A 27,079-nucleotide genomic window follows, 5' to 3' on the forward strand; every position below is an offset into this window, starting at 1 on the left:
AGGTTTAGGAAGCAGCGATCAGACAGGGATCCAGAGAGTTACATGGTACCCAGGACAGAGCTTAAGAATGCATGTAGGAGAGTTGGTGGAGGGTGGGCTGGGGGAGTCATGAGAAGGTCTTGGTGCTCCGGATTATGGAAAACAAGCAAAGTTTTCTGGAGGTATGTATAGACTAGAGTGAATGTAGGAGAGACCAGGGGTAGAAGGAAAACCCCTGCCTGGAGGAGGTAGAGGAGGTTATTAATGAATACTTTGCTTCAGTATTCACCAGTTAAGTCACAGTCATAGTCATACTTTATTGATCCCGGGGGAAACTGGTTTTCGTTACAGTTGCACCATAAATAATAAATAGTAATAAAACCATAAATAGTTAAATAGTAATATGCAAATTATGCCAGGAAATAAGTCCAGGACCAGCCTATTGGCTCAGGGTGTCTGACCCTCCAAGGGAGGAGTTGTAAAGTTTGATGGCCACAGGCAGGAATGACTTCCTATGACGCTCTGTGTTACATCTCGGTGGAATGAGTCTCTGGCTGAATGTACTCCTGTGCCCAACCAGTACATTATGTAGTGGATGGGAGACATTGTCCAAGATGGCATGCAACTTGGACAGCATCCTCTTTTCAGACACCACCGTCAGAGAGTCCAGTTCCATCCCCACAACATCACTGGCCTTGATGATTGTGAGGACAGCATAGATCACACTGATTTGGTAAAACATATTGATGTTAAGAAAGATGATGTGCTGGAACTTCTGAAAAACATTGGGATATCCAAGATCTCAGGGCCGAATGGGATATACCCCAGGTTACTATGGGAAGTGAAGGAAGAGATTGCTGCTGGCAATGATCTTCACATCCTCACTGGTGACAGGAATAGCATCAGATGACTGGATGTGGAAAATGTTATTCGTTTTCAAGAAAGGCAGTAGGGATAATCCTGGGAATTACAGACCAGTGAGTCTTAGCTCTATGGTGACTCACAGACAGACACATAGATGATATAAAAATACTGTAAGACTGTAAGAATTGGAGCAGAATTAGGCTATTTAGTCTATTGAGTCTGCTTTGCCACTTTATCATGGCTGACTCATTTTTCCTCTCAGCCCCAGTCGCCTGCCTTCTCCCCGTATTTGTTCATGCAACTATTCTAGAATCTAATAGAGGGTTATGTAGGAGGGAAGGGTTAGATTGATCTTGGAGTGGGTTAAAAGGTTGGCACAACATTGTGGGCCGAAGGGCCTGTACTGTTCTATGTTCTAAGTGCAGAAGTGTTCCGTTGTTTAAAAAAGGATTGAAAAGTAATCCGGAAAATTATAGGCCGGTGAGTTTAACGTCAGTAGTAGGTAAGTTATTGGAGGGAGTACTAAGAGACAGAATCTACAAGCATTTGGATAGACAGGGGCTTATTAGGGAGAGTCAACATGGCTTTGTGCGTGGTAGGTCATGTTTGACCAATCTGTTGGAGTTTTTCGAGGAGGTTACCAGGAGAGTGGATGAAGGGAAGGCAGTGGATATTGTCTACATGGACTTCAGTAAGGCCTTTGACAAGGTCCCGCATGGGAGGTTAGTTAGGAAAATTCAGTCGCTAGGTATACGTGGAGAGGTGGTAAATTGGATTGGATATTGGCTCGATGGAAGAAGCCAGAGAGTGGTGGTAGAAAATTGCTTCTCTGAGTGGAGGCCTGTGACTAGTGGTGTGCCACAGGGATCAGTGCTGGGTCCATTGTTATTTGTCATCTATATCAAGGATCTGGATGATAATGTGGTAAATTGGATCAGCAAGTTTGCTGATGATACAAAGATTGGAGGTGTAGTAGACAGTGAGGAAGGTTTTCAGAGCCGGCAGAGGGACTTGGACCATCTGGAAAAATGGGCTGAAAAATGGCAGATGGAGTTTAATACTGACAAGTGTGAGGTATTGCACGTTGGAAGGACAAACCAACTTAGAACATACAGGGTTAATGGTAAGGCACTGAGGAGTGCAGTGGAACAGAGGGATCTGGGAATACAGATACAAAATTCCCTAAAAGTGTCGTCACAGGTAGATAGGGTCGTAAAGAGAGCTTTTGGTACATTGGCCTTTATTAATGGAAGTATTGAGTATAAGAGCTGGAATGTTATGATGAGATTGTATAAGGCATTGGTGAGGCCGAATCTGGAGTATTGTGTTCAGTTTTGGTCACCAAATTACAGGAAGGATATAAATAAGGTTGAAAGAGTGCAGAGAAGGTTTACAAGGATATTGCCGGGACTTGAGAAACTCAGTTACAGAGAAAGGTTGAATAGGTTAGGACTTTATTCCCTGGAGCGTAGAAGAATGAGGGGAGATTTGATAGAGGTATATAAAATTATGATGGGTATAGATAGAGTGAATGCAAGCAGGCTTTTTCCACTGAGGCAAGGGGAGAAAAAAACCAGAGGACATGGGTTAAGGGTGAGGGGGGAAAAGTTTAAAGGGAGTATTAGGGGGGGCTTCTTCACACAGAGAGTGGTGGGAGTATGGAATGAGCTGCCAGACGAGGTGGTAAATGCAGGTTCTTTTTTAACATTTAAGAATAAATTGGACAGATACATGGATGGGAGGTGTATGGAGGGATATGGTCCGTGTGCAGGTCAGTGGGACTAGGCAGAAAATGGTTCGGCACAGCCAAGAAGGGCCAAAGGGCCTGTTTCTGTGCTGTAGTTTCTATGGTTTCTATGGATAGACAAGCTGTTGCAAATGCAGAACGACTCCCATGGGTGATTTTAATTTTCATGTGGATTTCACAGAGTTGACCAGCTCACATTGGAAGAGAAATGAAATTTCCAGAGTGAGTCAGAATAGTTTGCAGTAAACTGAGTGATGAGACTGAGTTGTGAGTCAGTGGATGGGCTGAACTCACCCCCCCCCCGCCCCCCATATGCAGTAAGTGCGGCAATATCAAAAGTTCATCTTTATTGTACAGGAGGTAAATTGGTTTATTAGTTTATTCCTGTCCCATGTATCAAGAGAACTTCGTCTCAGTCTGGAGACCTTTGTCCGGGTCTGGAGATCCTCATCTCAGTCAGGAGACCTTTGTCCGGGTCTGGAGATCCTCATCTCAGTCAGGAGACCTTTGTCCGGGTCTGGAGATCCTCATCTCAGTCAGGAGACCTTTGTCCGGGTCTGGAGACCCTCGTCTCAGTCAGGAGACCTTTGTCCGGGTCTGGAGACCTAATCTCAGGCAGGAGACCTTTGTCCGGGTCTGGAGACCCTCATCTCAGTCAGGAGACCTTTGTCCGGGTCTGGAGACCCTCGTCTCAGTCAGGAGACCTTTGTCCGGGTCTGGAGACCTAATCTCAGGCAGGAGACCTTTGTCCGGGTCTGGAGACCCTCATCTCAGTCTGGAGACCTTTGTCAGGGTCTGGAAACCCTCGTCTCAGTCTGGAGACCCTCGTCTCAGTCTGGAGAACACATTTCAGGAAGGCTGCATTGGTTTATTGGTTTATTCCTGTCCCATGTACCGAGAGACACTGAAACACTTGTCTTGCATATTGGTCACACAGTGTATTGAGGTAGAACAAGGTAAAACAATAACAATGCAGAATAAATCGATGCAGTTACAGTGTAAGTGCAGTGTAGGTAGACAATAGGGTGCAAAACTATAATGAGGTAGGTAGTCAGGTCACCACTCCATACTATGGACCCTTCAATAGTCTTATAACAGCAGGGAAGAAGCTGCCCTGAGCCTGGTGGTATGTGCTTTCAGGTATGTATGTATCTTCTGCCCATTGGGAGGCCTAGATAGAGTAGATGTGGAGAGGATGTTTCCTATAGTGGGTGAGTCTAGGACCAGAGGGCACAGCCTCAGAATAGAGAGATGCCCATTTAGAACGGAGATGTGCAGGAATTTCTTTAGCCAGAGGGTGGTGAATCTGTGGAATTCATTGCTACGATCGGCTGTAGAGGCCGCGTCATTGGGTATATTTAAGATGGAGGTTGATAGGTTCTTGAAAAGTCAGGGGTCAAAGGTTACAGAGAGAAGGCAGGAGAACGGGGTCAGGGGGATAATAAATCAGACATGATGGAATGGCAGAACAGATACGATGGGCCGAAAGGCCTAATTCTGCTCCTATGTCTGATGATTTTATGGCCTTATTGTCACAGGGTGAACATACAAACTTCCACAGGCAGCAGTGAGAATTGAACCCGGTTACAGGTTCTGTGATAGCGTTATGCTAACCGCTACACTCCCGTAATTACACGGGTTGTTTTGCTGAGGTTGAACTCAGAGGGACAAACATTCACAACTGCCAGGCCAGAGACAATTTGTCCGTGTCCGCCTGAGGCCCTGGATTTCCTGTCAGCGGCTGGTGTGCTGCAGTTGCCTGTGTGTCCACCAGGTGGTAGCAGTGCTCCCCTCCACGCTCTGCCCCGAAAGTATGAACTGATGGATCACCTCCACTCCATCGGCCAAAAGCCAGATTTCCCAGTGGGCAACCACTTTAAATCCTATCCCCATTCCTGTTCCAACGTGTTGGTCCATGGCCTCCCCTCACATCACGACGAGGCCACTCTCAGCGTGGAGGAACAACACCTCACGTTCCATCTGAGTAGCCTCCAACCTGGTAGCATGAATATCAATTTTCTGCTTCCAGTAAAATGCTTTTCCCTCCCCCTCCTCTCTTCTTCTATTCCCCACTCTGGCCTCTTACCTCTTCTCCTCACCAGCCTATCTCATCCCCCTCCTGCCCCTCCTACTTCTTCCCTTTCATGGTCCACTCACTTCTCCTGAAAGACTCCTTTCCCTCCAGCCCTTTACCCTTCCCACTCAGCTGGCTTCACCTATCACCTTCCAGCTTTTCCTCTTGCCCCTCCCTCACTTCTTTATTCCAGTGTCTTTCCCCTTCCCTTTGACCTGCTGTAGGGTCTCAATGCGAAACGTCAACTGTTTATTCATTTCCGTAGATGCTGCCTGGCCTGCTGAGTTCCTCCAGCATTTTGTGTGTGTTGCTCTGGATTTCCAGCGACTGCAGAATCTCCTGTCTTTACTATTAACTGAGTGATTCTAGGGGCATGTTATCTCCCTGAACACCCTGACACTCGTGAAATGGCCAGAGGGAAGGGGGGCATTGTATGCAGAAAGACCAGTGGTATCCAGGCCTACAGCCCTGCCTGAGGTAGAGAGGGTCGGGCTGCGGAACAAGCCGGCCATGACTGTCCAATACTCCTATATCCTTGATATAGGCAATGAGTAAAATCCCTGTAGGCTACAGCCACGGTGAGGGGGTGGTGTGGTGAAGGGGCATTTACAGAGATTCACTCTGGTGAAAATCGCACAGAGTTCCAGGGTTCCATTCCAGAAAATGGTCGTGTCAACGCCTGTCACTGGAACCCTGTCAGTCCCCGCGAAATTTGGAGTCACCGAGCACTACAGCACAGAAACAGGCCCTTCAGCCCATCTAGTCCATGTCAAACCATAATTCTACCTAGTCTCATTGACCAACACCTGGACCAGAGCCTCCGTACCCCTCCCATCCATGTACCTCTCCAATTCTCTCTTAAATGTTGAACTCAAAACTGACACCGAAATCCCATTCCACACTCTCACCACCCTCTGAGTGAAGAAGTTCCCCTTAAATGTTTCATGTTTCACCCTCAACCAATGACCTCTAGTTTTAGTCTCACCTAACCTCAGTAGAAAAAGCCTACTTTGCATTTACCTCTATCAAATCTCCTCTCAATCTACTACTCTCTAGCCTATTCAATCTTCCCCTGCAATTCAGGTCCTCAAGTCCCGACAACATCCTTGTCAATTTTCTCTGACACCATTCAACCTTGTTTATATATTTCCTGTGACCAAACTATACACAATATTCCAATTTAAGCCTCACCAATGTCTTACACATTTTCAACATAACATCCCATCCCCTGTACTTAGTACATTGATTTATGAAGGTCAATGTGCCAAAAACTTTCTTTACGACCCTACCTACCTGTGACACCACTTTCAATGAATTATAGACCTGTATTCCCAGATCCCTTTACTCTACCACATCCCTCAGTGCCCTACCGTTCACTGTGTGAGACCTACCCTGGTTAGTCTGACCGAAATGCAAAACCTTGCACTTGTCTGCATTAAATTCCATCTGCCATTTTTCAGCCCATTTTTCCAGCTGGTCCAGATCCATCTGCAAGCCATGATCACCTTCCTCACTGTCTATTACACCCTCAATATATGTGTCATCTGCAGTTGGCCGCATTATCAACCAGATCATTGATATAAATGACAAACAACAACAGACCCAACTCCGATCCCTGCAGCACTCCAGTAGTCACGGGCCTCCAGTCAGAGAGGCAACCATCTACTACCACTCCCTGGCTTCTCCTGTGAAGTCAGTGTCTAAACCAATTTACTATCTCATCTTCAATGCCAAGCAATTGAACCTTCTTGAAAACCTCCCATGCGGGACCTTGTCAAATGCCTTGCTAACGTCCATGTAGACAACATCCATTGCCTTGCCTTCTTCAACTTTCCTGGTAACCTCCTCGAAAAGCTCTATAGGATTGGTTAGACACGACCTACCACACACAAAGCCTTGTCGACTATCCTTAATCAGTCCCTGTCTATCCAAATACTTGTGTATCTGGTCTCTTAGAATACCTCCCAATAACTTTCCCATTACTGATGTCAGGCCCACTGGCCGGTAATTTCCTGGCTTATTCTTAGAGCTTTTCTCAAACTACGGAACAACATTAGCTGTCCTCCAATCCTCCAGCACCTCACCTCTGGCTACGAGTGTCTTAAATATCTCAGCTAGGGCCCCTGAAATTTATACACCAACCTCCCACAGTGCCTAAGGGAACACTTTGTCAGGTCCTGGGGATTTAATCACCCTAATTTGCCTCAAGACAGCAAACATCTCCTCCTCTGTAATCTGTATTGGGTCCATGACCTTGCTGTTGCTTTGCCTCACTTCGATAGACTCTGTGTCCCTCTCCCGAGTAAATACAGATGCAGAAAATCCATTTAAGATCTCCCCCATCTCCTTCGGCTCCATATACGGATTACCGTTCTGATCTTCCAGAGGACCAGTTTTGTCCTTTGCAATCCTTTTGCTCTTAACAAATCTGTAGAATCCCTGAGGATTCTCCTTCACCTTGTCCGCTAGGAAACGTCGTGCCTTCTTTTAACCCTCCGGATTTTCTTCTTAAGTGTTTCCTTCTCTTTCATTTCTTACACTTCATCAGCACCTGATTTGTTCCTGCCTGCCTATACCTGCTATGCACCTCCCTCTTTTTTCTTAACCAGGGCCTCAATATCTGTCAGACGCCAAGGTTCCATAACCCTGTTATCTTTGCCTTTTATTTGACAGGAACACACGAACTCTGTGCACGTAAAATTTCACTTTCGAAGGGCTCTCACTGACCAGATACACCTTTGCCAGAAATCAGCATTCAGACTCAGTAAATCCAAGGAACACAATAGAATCAATGAAAAACCACACCCAACACAACAAACAGACAACCAATGTACAAAAGACAACAAACTGCAAATACAAAAGAAATAATAATGAAAATAAATAAAAAAGCAAGAGATATCAAGAACATGAGACCAAGTCTCACTATGTCATAGTTCCACATACTGATCCATGCTCTAAGCTCATCCACCTTTCCTACAATACTCCTTGCATTGAAATATACACACTCAGAACATTAGTCCCACCATTTCTTCCCGTCAATGAAACATTACTGAACAGTACAAACCCTTCGGCCCACAATGTTGTTCTGACCAATCTAACCCTTCCCTTCATTTTTCTATCATCCGTGTTCCTGAATAAGAGTCTTTTAAATCTCCTTAATGTATCTGCCTCCACCACCACCCCTGTCAGCACATTCCACACACCCAGCACTCTCTGAGTAAAAATAACTACCTACTTTCCTCCAGTCATCTTAAAATTATGCCTGCTTGTTTTAGCCATTTTCGCCCTGGGAAAAAGTCTCTGACTGCCCACTCTTTCGATGTCTCTTATCATCTTGTATACATCAATCAAGTCACCTCTCATCCTCCTTCACTCCAAAAAGAAAAGTCCCAGCTCGCTCAACCTCTCCTCATAAGGCATGCTCTCAAATCCAGGCAGTGTCCTGGTAAATCTCCTCTGCACCCTCTCTAAAACCTCCACATCCTTCCTCTAAATGAGGCGACCAGAACTTTGAGAGTGGATTTTGTGGGTTGGGGAGATTGTCTGTGGGCTGTGGGAGGGAATTCAGTGGGTGGGGAGAGTCAGTGATGGGGGTGAGTGTCTGTGATTGTGGGAGAGGATTCAGTGGGTGGGGAGAGTGGGTGATGAGGGTGAGTGTCTGTGGGCTGTGGGAGGGGATTCAATGGGTGGGGAGAGTCAGTGATGGGGGTGAGTGTCTGTGGGCTGTAAGAGGGGTTCAGTGGGGAGGTGGGAGTGTCATGTACCCTGTGACAGGTTAGTGAACCAGCAGAAATGGAAAACACTTTGGAGTCCAGTATTGCTATTAACTAATAATATTTATTAGTAACTAGGCAATACAGTAATATAAAATCAGATATATAAAACAGGTTAGCAATGATTAGAGATGTATAAGTGTGGAAATATATGAAAACCAAGCTTCTTCAAGTCAAGGGGTAAACAGGTAGTCTTATGGTGATAAGTAAAGTTCAGATCAGTTCGTGGTATTGAGTAGTGATGGAGAGAGAGAGACGGAGAGATTTGAGTCTTCAGGTGAGCTGACGCCGTTGATTTTCCTGTTGTCCTCCAAAATCCTTCAGAAGTCACCGACTGTGACCACAACAAAGGGGACCGTTCTTCTGTGGTGGAGTTATCAACCCAGGTGAGGGTTGTCCACATGACTAACTCCCCACCGGTCACACCCTTTTCACACTGTGAGAGCCACTGATCGATCCGCCTGATCGATCCTCCAAAACCCACCTTTCCTGAGGGCACAACAAAGCTCATCCAGTGTCCAAAACCATGTGTCTGTCAGTCTGTCAGCTGACCTTCTATTTATCTCACCACACTGAACACCAGCTGTCTATCAAGTAGCTCCTCCCTTCTCTCCCTGTAAGAACACAGAAGCTGCCAGTGTCCTTGTAGAAGTGTAAACATGCTGCAGAGAGACCATAACACCATCTCCAAGCAGTCTTCGCCGCTCTCTCTCTTAGTAACAAGGTGTTTGGTGTTGAACAACTCTCTCTCTCTCTCTCTCTCTTTTCAAAAGCACAGTTCATAGGGGTAATTCAGGACCCCGTCACAGGAGAATCCGCCATTTGGGAACGTGGGTGGGGAGAGAATCGGTGATGGGGGAGAGTGTCCATGGGGTGTGGGAGAGATTCAGTGGGGGGGGGAGATTCAGTGTTGGGGGAGAGTACTCATGCGGTGTGGGAGGGATTCAGTGGGGGAGGGGAAGATTCAGTGTTGGGGGAGAGTACCCATGCGGTGTGGGAGGGATTCAGTGGTTTGGGGGGGGAGATTTGGTGTTGGGGGAGAGTGTCCATGGGGTGTGGGAGGGATTCAGTGGGGGGGGGTCAGTGATGGGGAGAGTGTCCATGGGGTGTGGGAGGGATTCAGTGGGGGGGGGTCAGTGATGGGGAGAGTGTCCATGCGGTGTGGGAGGGATTCAGTGGTTTGGGGGGGGAGATTTGGTGTTGGGGGAGAGTGTCCATGGGGTGTGGGAGGGATTCAGTGGGGGGGGAGTCAGTGATGGGGAGAGTGTCCATGGGGTGTGGGAGGGATTCAGTGGGGGGGAGATTCAGTGTTGGGGGAGAGTACCCATGGGGTGTGGGAGGGATTCGGTGGGGGGGGGGAGTCAGTGATGGGGAGAGTGTCCTTGGGGTGTGGGAGGGTTCAGTGGGGGGGGCAGAGAATCCGCTATCTGGGAACATGAACATGGATTGATGGTTCACATTGGGGGTTTGGGGGTGAGAGGATGGAACAAGTTTGCAAAGCTGCCCTCACTGACTTACCTTCCTGTTGTTTCCTCTTGTTCTTCATAGTTTGGGAACTTGGAAGGAATTACCACTGCCTTTCTAGATGAGTTTCCGGTGCTCCGGGAAAGGAAATGGAAGACTATATTCCTGGCCGTTCTCTGTTTCTCCTTCTACCTCCTGGGGCTGCTGCTCATCACTGAGGTCAGAGCCATCCCAATACTGCGTCCCGTAGCAACACTAGACAGCCTCGTCATAGCAACCAATGTGATAGGGCTAATACCATCATAACAACCCGTTGGAAAACAGAATCAACACCACAGCAACTCATGGGAAGGTGGGGTCAACACCATCATAGCAACCAATGGGAAGGTGGGGTCAACACCATCATAGCAACCAATGGGAAGGCGGGGTCAACACCATCATAGCAACCAATGGGAAGGCGGGGTTACCCTCCAACATGTAAACCAATAGAAACAAGTTCACTCATGGCCAATGCATGACTGTCCAACAATAGGGCTCAGGGACTACAGCATCATAGCGACCAGTAGAGATACAGAGTCAACTGAATCTTAGCAACCAATAGGAATGCAGAGTCAATCACATCAAAGCAACTAATGAGAAATCAGGATTATTGCAGGGCTTGGGAACCAATGGGAAGACAGGATCACCTCTGTATAGGAGCTGTTACGTACCCCGTAACTGGGTTGCCAAACCAGCAGAAATGGATCACTCAGTTGGAGTCTGGAGTACTAGAACTAAGAAAGTTTTATTAAAGAAACAAGCAACACAGTAATCGAAAGGATAATAAATGCAACAGTTCAGTGATGATAAACACACATGTGCACAGAATTAAGATAACAGCATCAATCAAGCTCTATCGTTGTCTAGGGGTAAATGACCAATTTCAAAATGACTCAAAGTTCAGTTCGCAGTAATCGTTGCCATGGCGATGGACAAGGTGGGGGAAGAGAGACAGAATAGGAACAACTGATCATTCAGAACACTGCTTCACTCACAGACCAGCGAGATGGCTCACAAACAGCTTTTGGGCGGGTCCTTGGTGATGTCACCTGAGGTCACCGACTGTGACCCCTCCTCCAGATGCGGTCGATCCTCTGCAGTGAACCCGGCACCCAGGCAAGGGCGGACACACACCGGGTTCCCGCTGATCGTACCTTTCCACCCTTGTCGTTGTCCGGTACTTCTCACCCACTCGTGAGAAGCGCACCGCTTCCAGGGTCTCGTTACCTCGGGTGGCGTGTGTGTCTGTCTTAGCGAACCTGTCCCTTTTTATCCCCCTGCTGGGATATCGCCTGTCCATCACTTCAAACAGTTCAGGGTTCAAAGGGGGGAGCCGCTCCAGACAGCTCTTCCTCCCACATCCCTTCATTACACATCTCCAGACGCTGCTCCAGTGTTCCTTATCTCTCCTTCCCCTGAGGGCAGGTGGCAGACCAACTGCTGATGCCACTGATGCTAGCCCAGGCCAGCAAACATCTTAATTTTATGTGTATTCTCGTAACAGAGCCAATAGGGATGCAGGGTCAATCTCATCATTGGAATGAAGAGGAATCTCAAATCTCCATAGGGACCCACAGATCGATATCAAGACCATAACAAATAACATCACAAGCCAATGCCAGGGTAGTATTGAAAGGAATTTAGGAGGTAACCCTAGACAGGAGACATAAGCAGGCCTTGACATCTACAAGACATAAGGGGGAGACATTTGAATCAGGCATCTTGAACTTAGTGACCCATGGAATTCCCGGGAATATCCTCAACAAAATGACTGGTGGTTGTGGTGGCTGGGGGTTCCTTCGCCAAATGGGACTTGTGTTGGTGTGGGTGAAAGCTCCGTTTCTTATCTCTCCACACAGGGAGGCATCTACTGGTTCACATTAATAGACGCCTACAGCACCAGCTTCGGTCTCATCATTATAACCCTCTTCATGTGCCTGGGCATCGCCTTCTTCTACGGTAGGCTCTGCTGTGGTCTCTCACCTCAGGGCAGGCAGACTTCACCCGGTGAAGATTTGGGTAACAAGGGGCAAATGGTTAATCAGTTCTGAGGGAGGGTCATTGACTGGCACTCTCTTCTCAGATGCTGCCTGACCTGCTGAGTCTCACCAGCACTCATATTTATGTTTCCGATTCCAGCCTCGGTTCCCCGGATCTGGGAGATGTTCACTGAAGCAGCATTAGGGCAGATTTAACAAGTGTTGCCGTGGAACATCAACAGGCAAAGGCTGTGAGTCTGAATTAAAGGCAGGGAAACACTCAGCAGGTCAGGCAGCAACTACGGGGAAGGAACCAGGGTGATTACGATCATTCCTGGTGACACTGGTGAGGGCACTCCTGGAGCATTGTGTTCAGTTTTGGTCACCCTACTAGAGGAAGGATGCCATTGAACTGGAAAGAGTGCAGGGGATATTTACAAGGATGTCACCAGGACTTGAGGGACTGAGGTATGGAGAGAGGTTGGGCAGGTTGGGGCTTTATTCACTGGAGCACAGGAGACGGAGGGGTGACCATACAGAAGTGTATAAATGGTGAGTGCACACACTATGTTGGGGAACAAAGAACTAGAGAGCATAGGTTTTAGCTGAGAGGGGAGAGTTCAGGATATAGAACATAGAACATTATGGCACAGTACAAGCCATTCAGCCCACAATGTTGTGCTAACCCATTAATCTACTCCTAGATCAATCTCACCATTCTCTCCTACATAACTTAACATTTTTGTAATGCCATGTGTCTATCTAAGAGTCCCTTAAATGTCCCTAAGCCCCTCTACCATCACCTCTGGCAGGATGTTCCATCACTCAGCACTCTCTGACATCGCCCTATACGTTTTCACCCCGGAGTAGTGGGTGTCAGGGGAAGTGTGAGGCAAGTACAATAACATTTGGACAGATACCTGGGTAGGAAAGGTCTAAAGGGATATGGGTCAGAGAGGGCTTGGGTGGCCATCTTGGTCAGTGTGGACGCGTTGGGCCGAAGGACGATGACCATGGCCATAACCTCAGATAATCATTGAGTCATAGAACACCACAGCATGAAAACAAGCCCTTCAGCCCATCTATCTGTGCTGAGTATTAATCTGTCTAGTCCCATCGGCCTGCATCTGGACTATAGCTCTCCAGACCCCTCCCATCCCTGTACCTGTCCAAACTTCTCTTAAATGTTGAAATGGAAGCCACGTCCATCACTTCCACTGGCAGCTTGTTCTACACTCTCACCACTCTCTGAGAGAAGAAGTTCCCTCCTAGGTTCCCCTTAAATATTTCACCTTTCACCCTTAACCCGTGACCTCTAATTCTAGCGTCACTCAACCTCAGTGGAAAAAGTCTGCTTGCATCTACCCTATCTGTACCCTTCATGATTTTATATACCTCTGTCAAATCTCCCCTCCTTCTATGCCCTGTGACATGTGTGGGGTGAACACACCAGATCCTGAATGACTCTCTATAACAGAGTTTATATTTTGGGTCATTAACAACTAATAATAACCATAGGCAATAATAATAATGATCTAATGTATTGATCAGACAAAAATAGGGTATCAAATTGGAGACAACCAAACAAGTTATACTTTGACACACCGTCTAGATATGGATGATTTGAAATGATACATTAATTCATCAGTAAAACTAAAGTAATTAATTCCGATAGTAGAACTATTCTCTAAAGATAGAAACACGAACTTTGGACGCGATAAGTGCAGAACATTAAACTTAAAGAAAGGTGCAGTAGAGCGAGTAGAATGTAAAACCGAGCAGCAGGAGTCCTGAAGAAAGGTCTCAGCTGAAACATCGACTGTTCATTCATCTCCATAGATGCTGCCTGATTGCTGAGTTCCTCCAGCATCTTGTGTGTGTTACTCTGGATTTCCGGCATCTGCAGACTTTCTAGTGGACACAATACAACTGACGGATGAATATGAAACATATAAGAACAGAAGGAGGAAGAGGAAAAACACGTAAAACATTTACACAGTCAGATAAAACGCTTAAGGATATATTTTCATCAACAAAAACAGGATTCAGCACTCCATGTGAGCATGTGCAATTCTGATACGAAGTACACACCACTAAACTTAGATAAAAGCACAACCCAGAAAAGTGCAGAAATGGTCACTGCTGAAGAAAAGTTAATCAGAGGAAGAGCGCGACCCTCCATGGGAGACAGTGCCACGATCTGGGCAGACTAGGAAGTGTCAAATGCCTGGCTCAGAGTTGGAAACCTTTTCCCATAAACAGAAGAGTTCCTGGTGGAAATATAGAACCAGGTGGCTCACACAAAAAAATGATCAAAATACATAATAAAATACCAGCAAGTTCAAGACGATAAATGGGAAAATGCCACGGGAAACCAGGACCAATCCAACACATTACAAGATCCTGCAGCACACACAAAATGCTGGAGGACCTCAGCAGGTCAGGCAGCGTCTGTGGAAGTGAATAAACAGGATCCTGCGGCAGTTTAACTCAATCTGATTACTTACACAAACACAGTCAAGTGGCAAATGTCATTCACCAAAATCTTGGTTTAAAATACAAACTCATAAAAGACACCAGACCTTACAATAAATACAAGCCTAATTCAGTCTTAGAGTAAGAGTCCTATAAATTATATTACAACGAGTCCATTATTATATAACCATCTATATTATCTGTTAACCATCCAGATATAATATTACAGGATAAACAAGCACAAACAACTTATTTAATAGACACATATATATCACAGTATACAACTATAAGATTCGTTTTCTTGTGGGCATTCACAGTAAATCCAAGAAACACAATAGAATCAGTGAAAGACCACACCCACCAGGACAGACAAACAATGAGTTTGCAAAATGTGCACAAATACAAAAGAAAAAAATAATAATGATAAATAAATAAACAACAAATATCAAGAACATGAAGAGTTCTTGGAAGTGAGTCTATAGGTTGTGGGAACAGTTCAATGATGAGGTGAGTGAAGTTATCCCCTCTGGTTCAAGAGTCTGATGGGTTGAGGGTAATAACTGTCCCTGAACCTGGTGGTGTGAGTCCTGAGGCTCCTGTACCTTCTTCCTGCTGGCAGCAGTGAGAAGAGAGTGTGTCCTGGGTGGTGGAGGTCCCTGATGAAGGATGCTGCTTTCCTACGACAATGCTTCGTGTAGATCTTCTCAATGGTGGGGAGGGTTTTCCCCAGGGTGGAATGTCGTTCAATACACCAGGAGACAATACAGGGATGGGCCAAGGTGTAAGAACATGAGAAGGCGATTAATTGGTGGCATAACTAAGAGCAGCAATTTCTGGTCTATGGCACTGTCTGTGTGGAGATTGCATGTTCTCCTTTTGGCCGAATGGGTTTCTCCTGGGTGCTCTGGTTTCCTCCCACCTCCCAATGTGAAGGTCAGTGGGTTACTTGGCTGTTGTAAATTGCCCCCAGTATGTGGGTGAGGGTGGAATTGCCCCCGGTACGGGGGTGAGGGTGGAATTGACCCGGTATGTGGGTGAGGGGTGGAATTGCCCCGGTATGTGGGTGAGGGTGGAATTGACCCGGTATGTGGGTGAGGGGTGGAATTGACCTGGTATGTGGGTGAGGGTGGAATTGCCCCCGGTATGTGGGTGAGGGGTGGAATTGCCCCAGTATGTGGGTGAGGGGTGGAATTGCCCCGGTATGTGGGTGAGGGGTGGAATTGACCCGGTATGTGGGTGAGGGGTGGAATTGACCTGGTATGTGGGTGAGGGTGGAATTGCCCCCGGTATGTGGGTGAGGGGTGGAATTGCCCCGGTATGTGGGTGAGGGGTGGAATTGACCCGGTATGTGGGTGAGGGGTGGAATTGCCCCGGTATGTGGGTGAGGGGTGGAATTGACCTGGTATGTGGGTGAGGGGTGGAATTGCCCCGGTATGTGGGTGAGGGTGGAATTGACCCGGTATGTGGGTGAGGGGTGGAATTGCCCCGGTATGTGGGTGTGGGTGGAATTGACCCGGTATGTGGGTGAGGGGTGGAATTGCCCCGGTATGTGGGTGAGGGTGGAATTGACCCGGTATGTGGGTGAGGGGTGGAATTGACCTGGTATGTGGGTGAGGGTGGAATTGCCCCCGGTATGTGGGTGAGGGGTGGAATTGCCCCGGTATGTGGGTGAGGGGTGGAATTGACCCGGTATGTGGGTGAGGGGTGGAATTGCCCCGGTATGTGGGTGAGGGTGGAATTGACCCGGTATGTGGGTGAGGGGTGGAATTGCCCCAGTATGTGGGTGAGGGGTGGAATTGCCCCGGTATGTGGGTGAGGGGTGGAATTGCCCCCGGTATGTGGGTGAGGGGTGGAATTGCCCCCGGTATGTGGGTGAGGGTGGAAATGGGGGCGTGTTAGTGACAGTGTGAGGAGAGTGAGATGGAATTGATGTACATGGACGACAGTCAGCACAAAGTCAGTCGGCCAGTGTCTGCGTGAGCAACGCATGGAGCTCAGGGGCCTGTGTGACTGAGCTGCCACACGGTGCCACAGCAATGTAACTCTGCCTCGTCCTGCCCTCCTCTTCACACAGGGGTCAACCAGTTCTGTGAGGACATTATCGATATGCTTCGTCTCTGCCCCCCCTGGTACAGCAGACTTCTGATCTACTTCAAAGCCTGCTGGGCTCTCTTCACTCCCCTCCTGCTATTGGTAAGATGCAGACCCGCTGCCCTTCTCTATCCCCCTCTCCCCTTCCCTCCTCCTCTCCTCCCCTTCCCTCCTCCTCTCCTCCCCTTCCCTCCTCCTCTCCTTCCCTCCCTTCTCCTTCCCATTCCCCTCTCCCCTTCCCCCTCACCTCCCCCTATCTCTGCCACCCCTCCCCATCTCTCCGCACCACCGTTCCTCATTGTGTTGGTGGGTTAACTGACTGTGATGTTAACCCCTAAGTGTGTGGGTGAGGGGTAGTGTCGGGAGTGGAGATGGGAATACGGGGAATGGAATGGGGTTGGTGTGAATGGGTAGCTGGTGAAAGGACTGTGTTTCTGCAATACAACTACTCAGGACATCGTAGTTCGAGGATTCGGGGAGGGGCGGCTAAAGTCACAGAATAGTAGAACCCTTTGGCCCTTCTCCCGAACTTCATCCCATCTCCTGTACTCAACACCGTGAAGCCAGTGTTCTACAACATGCTGCATGAAAAGGTGGCAGCTCTTGATGTCTTATCACGTAAGGGTAGAGTAGTCTGCCCGGGCTGGTGTTGGAGGGAGCAGGTGTTGAGACCCTGATGGAGATGTTAACATTGTCACTGTTCACAGGGGAGGGCTGGCGGTCCGGAGAACAGCACATATTCCAGGAGGGAACGGGGGTAAGGCAGATCAGTGGGAATGGTTGGGAATTCTCAGAAAAGATTCTGAGGGCCAGGATTAATCTGTACTTGGGATAGTTCGCACGGATGTGTTAGAGTGGAATCCAAGGAAATTCCCAGACCCCCACCACCAGAAACAAGATCTGCCCTGTTCAAGTCATGTATGGGTACAGTCAGACCACACAGCATGGAAATGGGCCCTTCAGTCCGACACATCCATCCCAATCATCCGTCCGACACATCCATCCCAATCATCCCTTTGACCATCCGTCCAACACCTCCATCCCGATCATCCGTCCGACATATCCATCCCAATCATCCGTACGACACATCCATCCCAATCGTCCGTCCGACACATCCATCCCAATCATCCCTTTGACCATCCGTCCAACACCTCCATCCCGATCATCCGTCCGACATATCCATCCCAATCATCCATCCGACACATCCATCCCAATCATCCGTCCGACACATCCATCCCAATCGTCCGTCCGACACATCCATCCCAATCATCCGTCCGACACATCCATCCCAATCGTCCGTCCGACACATCCATCCCAATCGTCCGTCCGACACATCCATCCCAATCATCCGTCCGACACATCCATCCCAATCATCCCTTTGACCATCCGTCCAACACCTCCATCCCGATCATCCGTCCGACATATCCATCCCAATCATCCGTCCGACACATCCATCCCAATCGTCCGTCCGACACATCCATCCCAATCATCCCTTTGACCATCCGTCCAACACCTCCATCCCGATCATCCGTCCGACATATCCATCCCGATCGTCCGTCCGACACATCCGTCCTGACCATCTGTCCAATACGTCCATGATCCATCCGATACATCCATCCCGATCATCCCTTTGATCATCCGTCCGACACATCCATCCCAATCGTCCGTCCGACACATCCATCCCGATCGTCCATCCATGCCGATGATGGTGCCTTCTGCATCCAGTCCCATGTTCCTGTGTTTGACCCATACCCCCCTCAGCCTTTCCCGTCAGGAACCTGTCTGAGTGCCTCAGGTTTATCATCACTGTCAGGTGTCATGAAATTTGTTGTTTTGAGGCAACAGCAGAGTGCAATAGATTAATCACTGTAAATTATAATAAGAATATATTTTGAAATAGTGAAAAAGAGAGCAGAATGGTGTTTCTGGGTTTGGGGATCATTCAGTAATCAGATGGTGGAGGGGAAGAAGACCTCCAGAAGTGTGACTTCAGGCTCCTGTACCTCCTCCCGGACGGCAGTGATGAGAAGAGGGCATGCCCTGGGGTGCTGGGGTCCTGGGTGATGGATGCCACCTTTCTGAGACTTGAGCCCAACGTTATGTCAACCAGGATTCCCATTCATTCACACCACCCTGAATCTTCCCTGTCCATGCAGATGGCCAGTGTCTTTAGAACATTATAATTGTAACCACCTCCACCATTTCCAATGGCAGCTCGTTCCAAACACTTACCACTCCCTGGGTGGAAAAAACTGACCCTCAGGTTCCCTTTAACCTTTCCCCTCTTCCCCTCACCCTCTCTGACTGAAAAACAGAGCTGTACGAAATTCTCCAGGTGCAGTCTCACCAATATCTCATAGACCATGATATACCGGCTCCTGTACTCAGTTCTTTAGCCCACTTGCATAGTTCATCAAGGTCCTGTTGTAACCTTCCAGAACCTTCTTTGCCATCCACCACAGCACCACCCTTGGTGCTGCCGTCAAGTTTACCAACCCTGCCACCTGAGTTATAGGAAAAGGGTGAATAAGTTAGGACTTTATTTCTGGAATGCAGAGATTGAGAGATTTGATAGAGGTATACAAAATTATGAGGGGTATAGATAGGGTAAATGCAAGCAGGCTTTTTCCACTAAGACTACAACGAGAGGTCATTGGTGAAAGGTGAAATGTTGAAGGGGAACATGATCTCTGAGGATCTAACCTGGGCCCAACATATCAGTGCAGTTACAAAGAAAGAACAACAGCTGTTACAATTCCATTAGGAGTTTGAGGAGATTTGGCACGTCACCAAAGACACTCGCAACTTTCTAAAGATGTACCGTGCAGAGCATTCTAACAGGCTCCATCACCGTCTGGAACGGGGTGGGTCACTGCACAGGATGGAAATAAGCTGCAGAGTTGTGACCTCAGTCAGCTCCATCGTGGACACAAGTCTCTGCAGCATCCAGGACATTTTCAAGGAGGAACACCTCAAAAAGACGACATCCATCATTAAGGACCCCCATCACCCACAACATGCCTTTCTCTTTACTATCATCGAGGCATCAGAAGAATGAGGGATGACCTCATTGAAACCTATCGAATGGTGAAAGGCCTTGACAGAGTCGATGCGGAGAGGTTGTTTTCTCTGGTGGGAGAGTCTAAGACTAGACACAGCCTCAGAATAGAGGGGTGTCCTTTTAGAACCAAGATGAGGAGGAATTTGTTTAGCCAGAGAGTGGTGAATCTGTGGAATTCCTTGTCACAGGCAGCTGCGGAGGCCAAGTCTTTATGTACAGTGCCTATAGGAATTGTTCCTCCCCCTTGGAAGCTTTCATATTTTATTGTTTTACAACGTTGAATCACAATGGATTGAATTTGGCTTTTTTTGACACCGATCAACTGAAAAATACTCTTTCATGTCAAAGTGAAAACAGATCTCTACAAAGTGATCTAAATTAATTACAAATATAAAACACAAAATAATTGTTGCATAAGTATTCACCCCCTTTAATATGACACACCAAACCATCAGTGGTGCAGCCAAATGGTTTTATAAGTTACATCATTAATTAAATGGAGATCACTGTGTGCAGTCAAGGTGTTTCAGTTGATCATAGTAAAAATACACCTGTATCTGGAAGGTCCAACTGCTGGTGAGTCAGTATCCTGGCAAAAACTACACCGTGAAGACAAACGAACACTCCAAGCAACTCTGTGAAAAGGTCATTGAAAAGCACAAGTGAGGAGATGGATACAAGGAAATTTCCAAGTCACTGAATATCCCTTGGAGTACAGCTGAGTCAATCATCAAGAAATGGAAAGAATATGCACAGCTGTAGATCTGCCTAGAGCAGACGGTCCTCAAAAACTGAGTGACTGTGCAAGAAGGGGACTAGTGAAGGTGGCCACCAAGAGACGTATGACAACCCTGGAGGAGTTACAAGCTTCAGTGGCTGAGATGGGAGAGTTTACGCATATAGCAGACTGTTGTCCTGGTGTTTCACCAGTCACAGCTTTATGGGAGAGTGACAAAGAGTGGCACTGTTGAAAAAAACACATGAAATCTCGGCTACGCAAACACGAGGAATTCTGCAGATGCTGGAAATTCAAGCAACACACATCAAAATTGTTGGTGAACACAGCAGGCCAGGCAGCATCTCTAGGAAGAGGTACAGTCGACGTTTCAGGCCGAGATGCTTTGTCCTGACGAAGGGTCTTGGCCTGAAACATTGACTGTACCTCTTCCTAGAGATGCTGCCTGGCCTGCTGCGTTCACCAGCAACTTTGATGTGTGTTGCTTGAAATCTCGGCTAGAATTTACCAGAAGATATGTGGGAGACTCTGAAGTCAGCTGGAAGAAGTCTATGATCTGATGAAACCAAAATTGAGCTTTTTGGCCATTAGATGAAACGCTATGTTTGGTGTAAGCCAAACAGTGTACGTCATCAAAAACACACCATCCCTACCACCAGACAGTCAGCCATTCTTGTCTGGCGTGTGGTGTCAGGATTGGTCTCCTTTCGGATTAACCGGGTCACGATATGGACGTTCCTGACTTGACCTTTATTCTTTACGAGGCCGAGTGGTTAGCTCGACTCTCGAGCCGGCACGGATGGAAAGCATGCTCGGGCGGGGGCCCGACTTGGATTCGAACTCAGGAGCCTTTGCTCCGGAGTCCGGCACTGATGCCATTGTGCCACCAGCTGGCCACCATCCCTACTGTGAAACATGGTGCTGGCTGCATCATGCTGTGGGGATGCTTCACTGCAGCAGGCCCGGGAAGGCTTGTGAAGCTAGAGGGTAAAATGAATGCAGCAAAATACAGGGAAATCCTGGATGAAAACCTGATGCAGTCTGTAACTTGGGAGAAGATTTGTTTTCCAGCAAGACAGTAACCCCAAGCATAAAGCCAAAGCTACACAGGAAAGGCTTAAAAACAACAAAGTCCTGGAGTGGCCAAGTCAGAGTCCAGACCTCAATCCAATTGAGAATCTGTGGTTGAACTTGAAAAGAGCTGTTCACTGAGAATCCCCACGCAATCTGACATTGCTTGAGTAGTTTTGTGAAGAAGAATGGGGAAAAACTGCAGTGTCCAGATGTAGAAAGCTGATAGAGACCTAATCACACAGACTCAAGGCTGTAATTGCTCCCAAAGGTGCATCTGCAAAATACTGACTTGAATGGGGTGAATACATATGCGATCATATTTTGTGTTTTATAATTGTAATAAATTTAGACCAATTTGTAGAAATTTGTTTTCACTTTGACACGGAAGAGTCTTTTCTGATCAGTGCCAAAAAAACCAAATGAAATCCACTGTGATTCAAAGTTGTAAAACAATAAAACATGAAAACTTCCAAGGGTGGTGAATATTTTTTATAGGCAGTGTATATTGAAGGCAGAGGTTGATGGATTCGTGATTGGTCAGGGCATGAAGGGATACGGGGAGAAGGCAGGAGATTGAAGCTGAGAGGGAAATGGATCAGACATGATGAAATGGTGGAGCAGACTCGATGGGCCAAATGGCCTAATACTAATCCTTAAACACCAGCTTAAATGCCTACTTATTTAACATTGCTTTTAATGAACAACTTTTTGTCTTATTTTCACGTTAATTTTTATTTTTGATTTTATTTTCATGTTTGTACTTTTATTCCATTGTAAAGCAAATGTTGCATTTCACTGTGTTCGGATGTACAGGAGCGAAGCAGAGTGAGGGGTGATCTTGTTGAGGAGTGATGGAGTGATGACACAGTAGCACAGCATTTAGTGTAACAATGACAATGCCAGTGACTTGGGTTCAATTCCTGCTGCAGGCTTTAAAGAGTTTGTATGTTCTCACCATGACCACATGCTCCACTTTCCTCCCACACTCCAAGGAAGTATAGGTTAGAGTTTGTGAGTTTGGGTCACGCTATATCGGTGCCTGACGTGGTGACAATTGTGGGCTGTCCATTGCTCGTGGTTAGACTCTGTTCACCATTGACACACAACAATTCATTGTGTGTTTTGATGTACGTGTGACAAATCAAACTATTTACTGCATAAGACCATACGACATAGGAGCAGAATTAGGCCATTCAGCCCATTGATTCTGCTCCACCATTCCATCATGGCTGATCCCGGATCCCACTCAGCTCCATACACCTCCTCCTCGCCATATCCTTCGATGCTCTGACTGATCAGGAAACCATCAACTGGCGCCTTAAATATACTCACGGACTTGGCCTCTACAGCAGTCTGTGGCAGAGCATTCCACAGATTCACTACTCTGGCTAAAACGATTCCTCCTTACCTCTGTTCTAAAGGGGCCCCTCAATTTTGAGGCTGTGCCCTCTAGTTCTGGATACCCCCACCAGAGGAAACATTCTCTCCACATCCACCCTATCTAGTCCTTTCAACATTTGGTAGGTTTCAATGAGATCCCCCTGCATTCTTCTAAATTCCAGTCAGTACAGGCCCAAAGCTGTCAAACGCTCCTCATACATTAACCCCTTCATTCCTGGAATCACCATCGTGAACCTCCTCTGGACTCTCTCCAATGACAACACATCCTTTCTGAGCTATAGGGCCTAAAACTGTTGACAATACTCCAACTGTGGCCTGACTGGAGTCTTATAAAGGTTCAGCATTATCTCCTTGCTTTTATATTCTATTCCCCTTGAAATAAATGCTAACATCCCATTTGCCTTCTTTACCACAGACTCCACCTGTAAATTAACCTTCTGGGAGTCTTGGACACAAGGACCTCTAAGTCCCTCTACACCTCTGATGTTTGAACCTTTTCCTCATTTAGATAATAGTCTGCACTATTGTTCCTCTTACCAAAATGCATTATCATACATTTCCCAACACTGTATTCCATCTGCCACTTCTTTGCCCATTCTTCCAATTTGTCTAAGTCCTGCTGCGATCACATTGCTTCCTCAGCATTACTTACCCCTCCACCTATCTTTGTATCATCCACAAACTTTGCCACAAAGACATCAATTCCATCATCCAAATCATTGACAAACAATGTGAAAAGTAGCGGTCACAATACTGACCCCTGAGGAGCACCACTAGTCACTGGCAGCCAACCAGAAAAGGCCCCTTTTATTCCCACTCACAGCCTCCTGCCTGACACCCATTCCTCTATCCATGCCAGTATCTTTCCTGTAACACCACAGGATTTTATCTTGTTAAGCAGCCTCATGTGAGGCACCTTATCAAACGCCTTCTGAAAATCCAGGTAAATGACATCCACGGCCTCTCCTTTGTCCACCCTGCTTGTTACTTCCTCGAAGAATTCTAACAGATTTGTCAGGCAAGATTTCCCTTTACAGAAACCATGCTGACTTTGACTTATTTTATCATTAGTCTCTAAGTATCCTGAAACCTCATCCTTAATAATAGACTCCAACACTTTCCCAACCACTGAGGTTAGGCTAACTGGCCTATAATTTCCTTTCCTTTGCCTTCTTAAAGAGGGGAGTGACATTTGCAATCCTCCAGTCCTCCGAGACCATGACCGATCACATGATTCTTGAAAGATCATGATCATTGCATCCATTATCTCTTCAGCAACCTCTCTCAGGACTCTGGGATGTAGTCACTATGGCCTAATTGACTTATCCACCTTAAGACCTTTCAATCTGCCTGGCACTTTTTCCTTTGTAATAACAATGTCACTCACTCCTGCTCCCTGACACTCACTGATCTCTGGCCAGCTAGTGTCTTCCACAGTGAAGACTGATGCAAAGTACTCATTAAGTTCATCTGCCATTTCTTTGTCCCCCATTACTACCTCACCAGCATCATTTTCCAGTGGTCCAATATCAACGCTCACCTCCCTTTTACTCTATGTAACTGAAAACACTTCTAGTAACCTGCTTTATGTTATTGGCCAGTTTGCCCTTGTATTTCATCTTTCCCCTTCATATAACTCTAAGCTGTCAATGTGACACCTTGTCAGAGACCTTGTAAAAGTTCACATAGACAACATCTACCACCTTGGCCTCATTAATTCACTTGGTTATATCTTCAGAAAACTCAACCACGCTGGTGGGGGCACGGCTTTCCGCACCCAGAGACCTGTGGGCTGTGATAAGAGTTCTGTGGGTGTGATATGCTGTGTATTGTATTGAGTGGGTTTCCAGTGTAAAACCACCTTTATCTAACTCCATCTCTCTGTTACAGTTTATTTTGATGTACATCTTCATTGAGATGTACAACACAAGCCTGCACTACGGAACCTACGACTACCCGGTGTGGGGGAAGGCACTCGGCGTGTGCCTGGGGGTTATCTGCTGCGCACAGATCCCTCTCTGGGCTGTAGCTGCAGTGGTGAAGGAGTCGGGAACACTACGAGATGTAAGAATGACTTCTCAAATCTGCCTTTTCCCTCCAGCAGACCATAATAACAGATCATTCCAGAGAAATGGATGCTGGCTTTCAAACTGCCCCTAAGGGGCCCATGGGCACTAATGAAGGGGTCACGAAGGAAGGCTTCACCCTCACTGTAGATTGCGTCACTGCCTAAGAGAAGAAACTTCTGAACCTTAGCACTGCCCCTCCCACTGAGTGACCCTCCCTCAGTACCACCCCTCCCACAGTGTGACCCCCCTCAGTACCACCCCTCCCACAGTGTGACCCTCCCTCAGTACCACCCCTCCCACAGTGTGACCCCCCTCAGTACCACCCCTCCCACAGTGTGATCCTCCCTCAGTACCACCCCTCCCACAGTGTGGCCTTCTCTCCCTCACTACTACCCCTCCCTGCATCTCTTGGATTTGACCTCAGGACCTGGAGTGTGTACAACTAACCAATGGTCAGTGAGACCTGTGACCTGTGCCCTGTACCTGGTCCTTGCTGCTGTCCAGCAAAGGGTCCGGCCAGGCCTAGCCTCTGGCCATTGGAGTGGGACCAAGCTACTGACGTCTGATATCAGTTCTCCTCTTTCCGCAGCGCTTTCAGAAAGCTATCCGGCCCCTGAACTCCTGGAAAGTGACCGGCGGAGACCGGACCTTCACCCTGGAAACCATCGACGTTCCCTTCTCTGTGACGCTGACCGACCATGACTTTACGGAAGTGTGAGGTGCCACTCTCACTGGCGGCAGAGGGAACCTCGCTGGGTGAGGGTGTGGACTCCCTCAAGCCCTAGGCCCAGCAGGGACAGAACTAGTAGCTGCTCACGCGGTGACGGAGCAGCTGTGCGGTCCTGGAGTGACCTCTCCAGTCCGACTGGTCACCGCACGCTCCTACCTACACCTGAAAATGACAACCGTGCTCCAGCAAGTCCAACTTCTGTCCTGCGCTCGCTGACACTAGACCAGCAGGTCACTGCTTTGGAAAAGATTTGGCATTGGATGGGATTATTATTGTCACATGAACCGAGATACAGAGAAAACTCGCCTCTCGTGCTGTTAATTTATTGTTTTTATGAGATACAGTTTGGAACAGGGCCCTTCTGGCCCAAAGAGCCACAGCACCCAGCAGCCGGCGTATTTAACCCTGGTCCAATCACAGGACAACTTACAAGGGTCAGTATACCGTTGGACTGGGGGGCAGTCATCAAACAGTACAAGGGAAAGCCATAACGGATTGTACTACAAGGTGCAGTGCAGGGAGGGCAATAAAACCATCAGACACAGGCCACTCGGTCCATCGAGCTGCTCTGCCATTCCGTCACGGCTGATTTAAGACTTCAAGACTTAGGAGCAGATTTATTTTCCTTCTCGACCCCCTCTCCGCTTAATCTTTGACATTGCAGACTAACCAAGAACCTATCAACCTTCACTTTAAATCTACCTAATAAATGGCTTCCACAGCTGTCTGTGGCAATGAATTCACCACCCTCGGTTGTCACCCTCCCTCAGAACGGCCCCTCCCACAGTGTGGCACTCTCTCAATACTGCCCCCCAATACAGTCAACCCCCCCAAAATCTGACACTCTCTCAGTACTGTCACCCCCAACAGTGTGACCTCCCCCCCAGTACTGTCACCTCCCACAGTGTGACCCCTCCCTCAGTACTGTCACCCCCCACAGTGTGACCCCCTCCCTCAGTACTGTCACCCCCTCACGGTGTGACCCTCTCTCCATAGTGCCCCTCCCGCCGTTCTCCCTGTGTCTGTCAGTCGATACCCCTGCCCCTGCCCGTGCCCCCACCCTCTCCCCAGACTCTGGTGTTGCCAGCTGATCCCATCCAGCCGCTGGGCAAAGGGCACCGAGCCTGGTGAAGCTGGTGATGGGTTATCGAGGTGCTGTGCTCCCTGCGATCGGCCCGCTACCCGGTGCACTGAGGCAGTCCGAGGGTTAACAACAGGGTGCAGAATGAAGTGTCGCAGTTACGGAGAGAGAGTGCAGTGCAGGTCGATTGCAGACTGGGGGACCGGGCGTCTCCTGCTCCGGTAGCTGGAAATGTGGGCTGGGGAGTGTCCGATGGTGCGATGGTGTGTGGGGAGATGGAGGGCAGGGGGAGGGGTGGAGGGAGAGGCAGGGGACGGTGGACGGGGGAGGGTCTCGGTGGGCGGGTAGGGTAGCAGGGGCAAGCCGATAACGATATTCCGCGGCGGCTGCCGTCTACCGGGGAACGACCGCGGTTTGGGGTCAACACTGCGGAAACGGGATT

General features: G+C 47.9%; 1 protein-coding gene across 1 annotated transcript in view; it reads left to right on the forward strand.

Annotated features, from left to right (window-relative positions):
- Nucleotides 1-26,873, forward strand: part of slc6a7 (solute carrier family 6 member 7) — a 77,945-nt gene extending 51,072 nt beyond the window's left edge. Inside the window, exons 11-15 of the mRNA XM_063054792.1 lie at nucleotides 9,986-10,120; nucleotides 11,800-11,899; nucleotides 16,469-16,587; nucleotides 24,648-24,821; nucleotides 25,416-26,873. Coding sequence (XP_062910862.1) covers nucleotides 9,986-10,120; nucleotides 11,800-11,899; nucleotides 16,469-16,587; nucleotides 24,648-24,821; nucleotides 25,416-25,544 — 657 coding nt within the window. The 3' untranslated portion in view covers nucleotides 25,545-26,873. The remainder of the gene's footprint in view (nucleotides 1-9,985; nucleotides 10,121-11,799; nucleotides 11,900-16,468; nucleotides 16,588-24,647; nucleotides 24,822-25,415) is intronic.
- The last annotated feature ends 206 nt before the right edge of the window (nucleotides 26,874-27,079 follow it).

This window comes from Mobula hypostoma, chromosome 7 (genome assembly GCF_963921235.1).
Source record: "Mobula hypostoma chromosome 7, sMobHyp1.1, whole genome shotgun sequence".
NCBI classification, from domain to species: Eukaryota; Metazoa; Chordata; class Chondrichthyes; order Myliobatiformes; family Myliobatidae; genus Mobula; species Mobula hypostoma.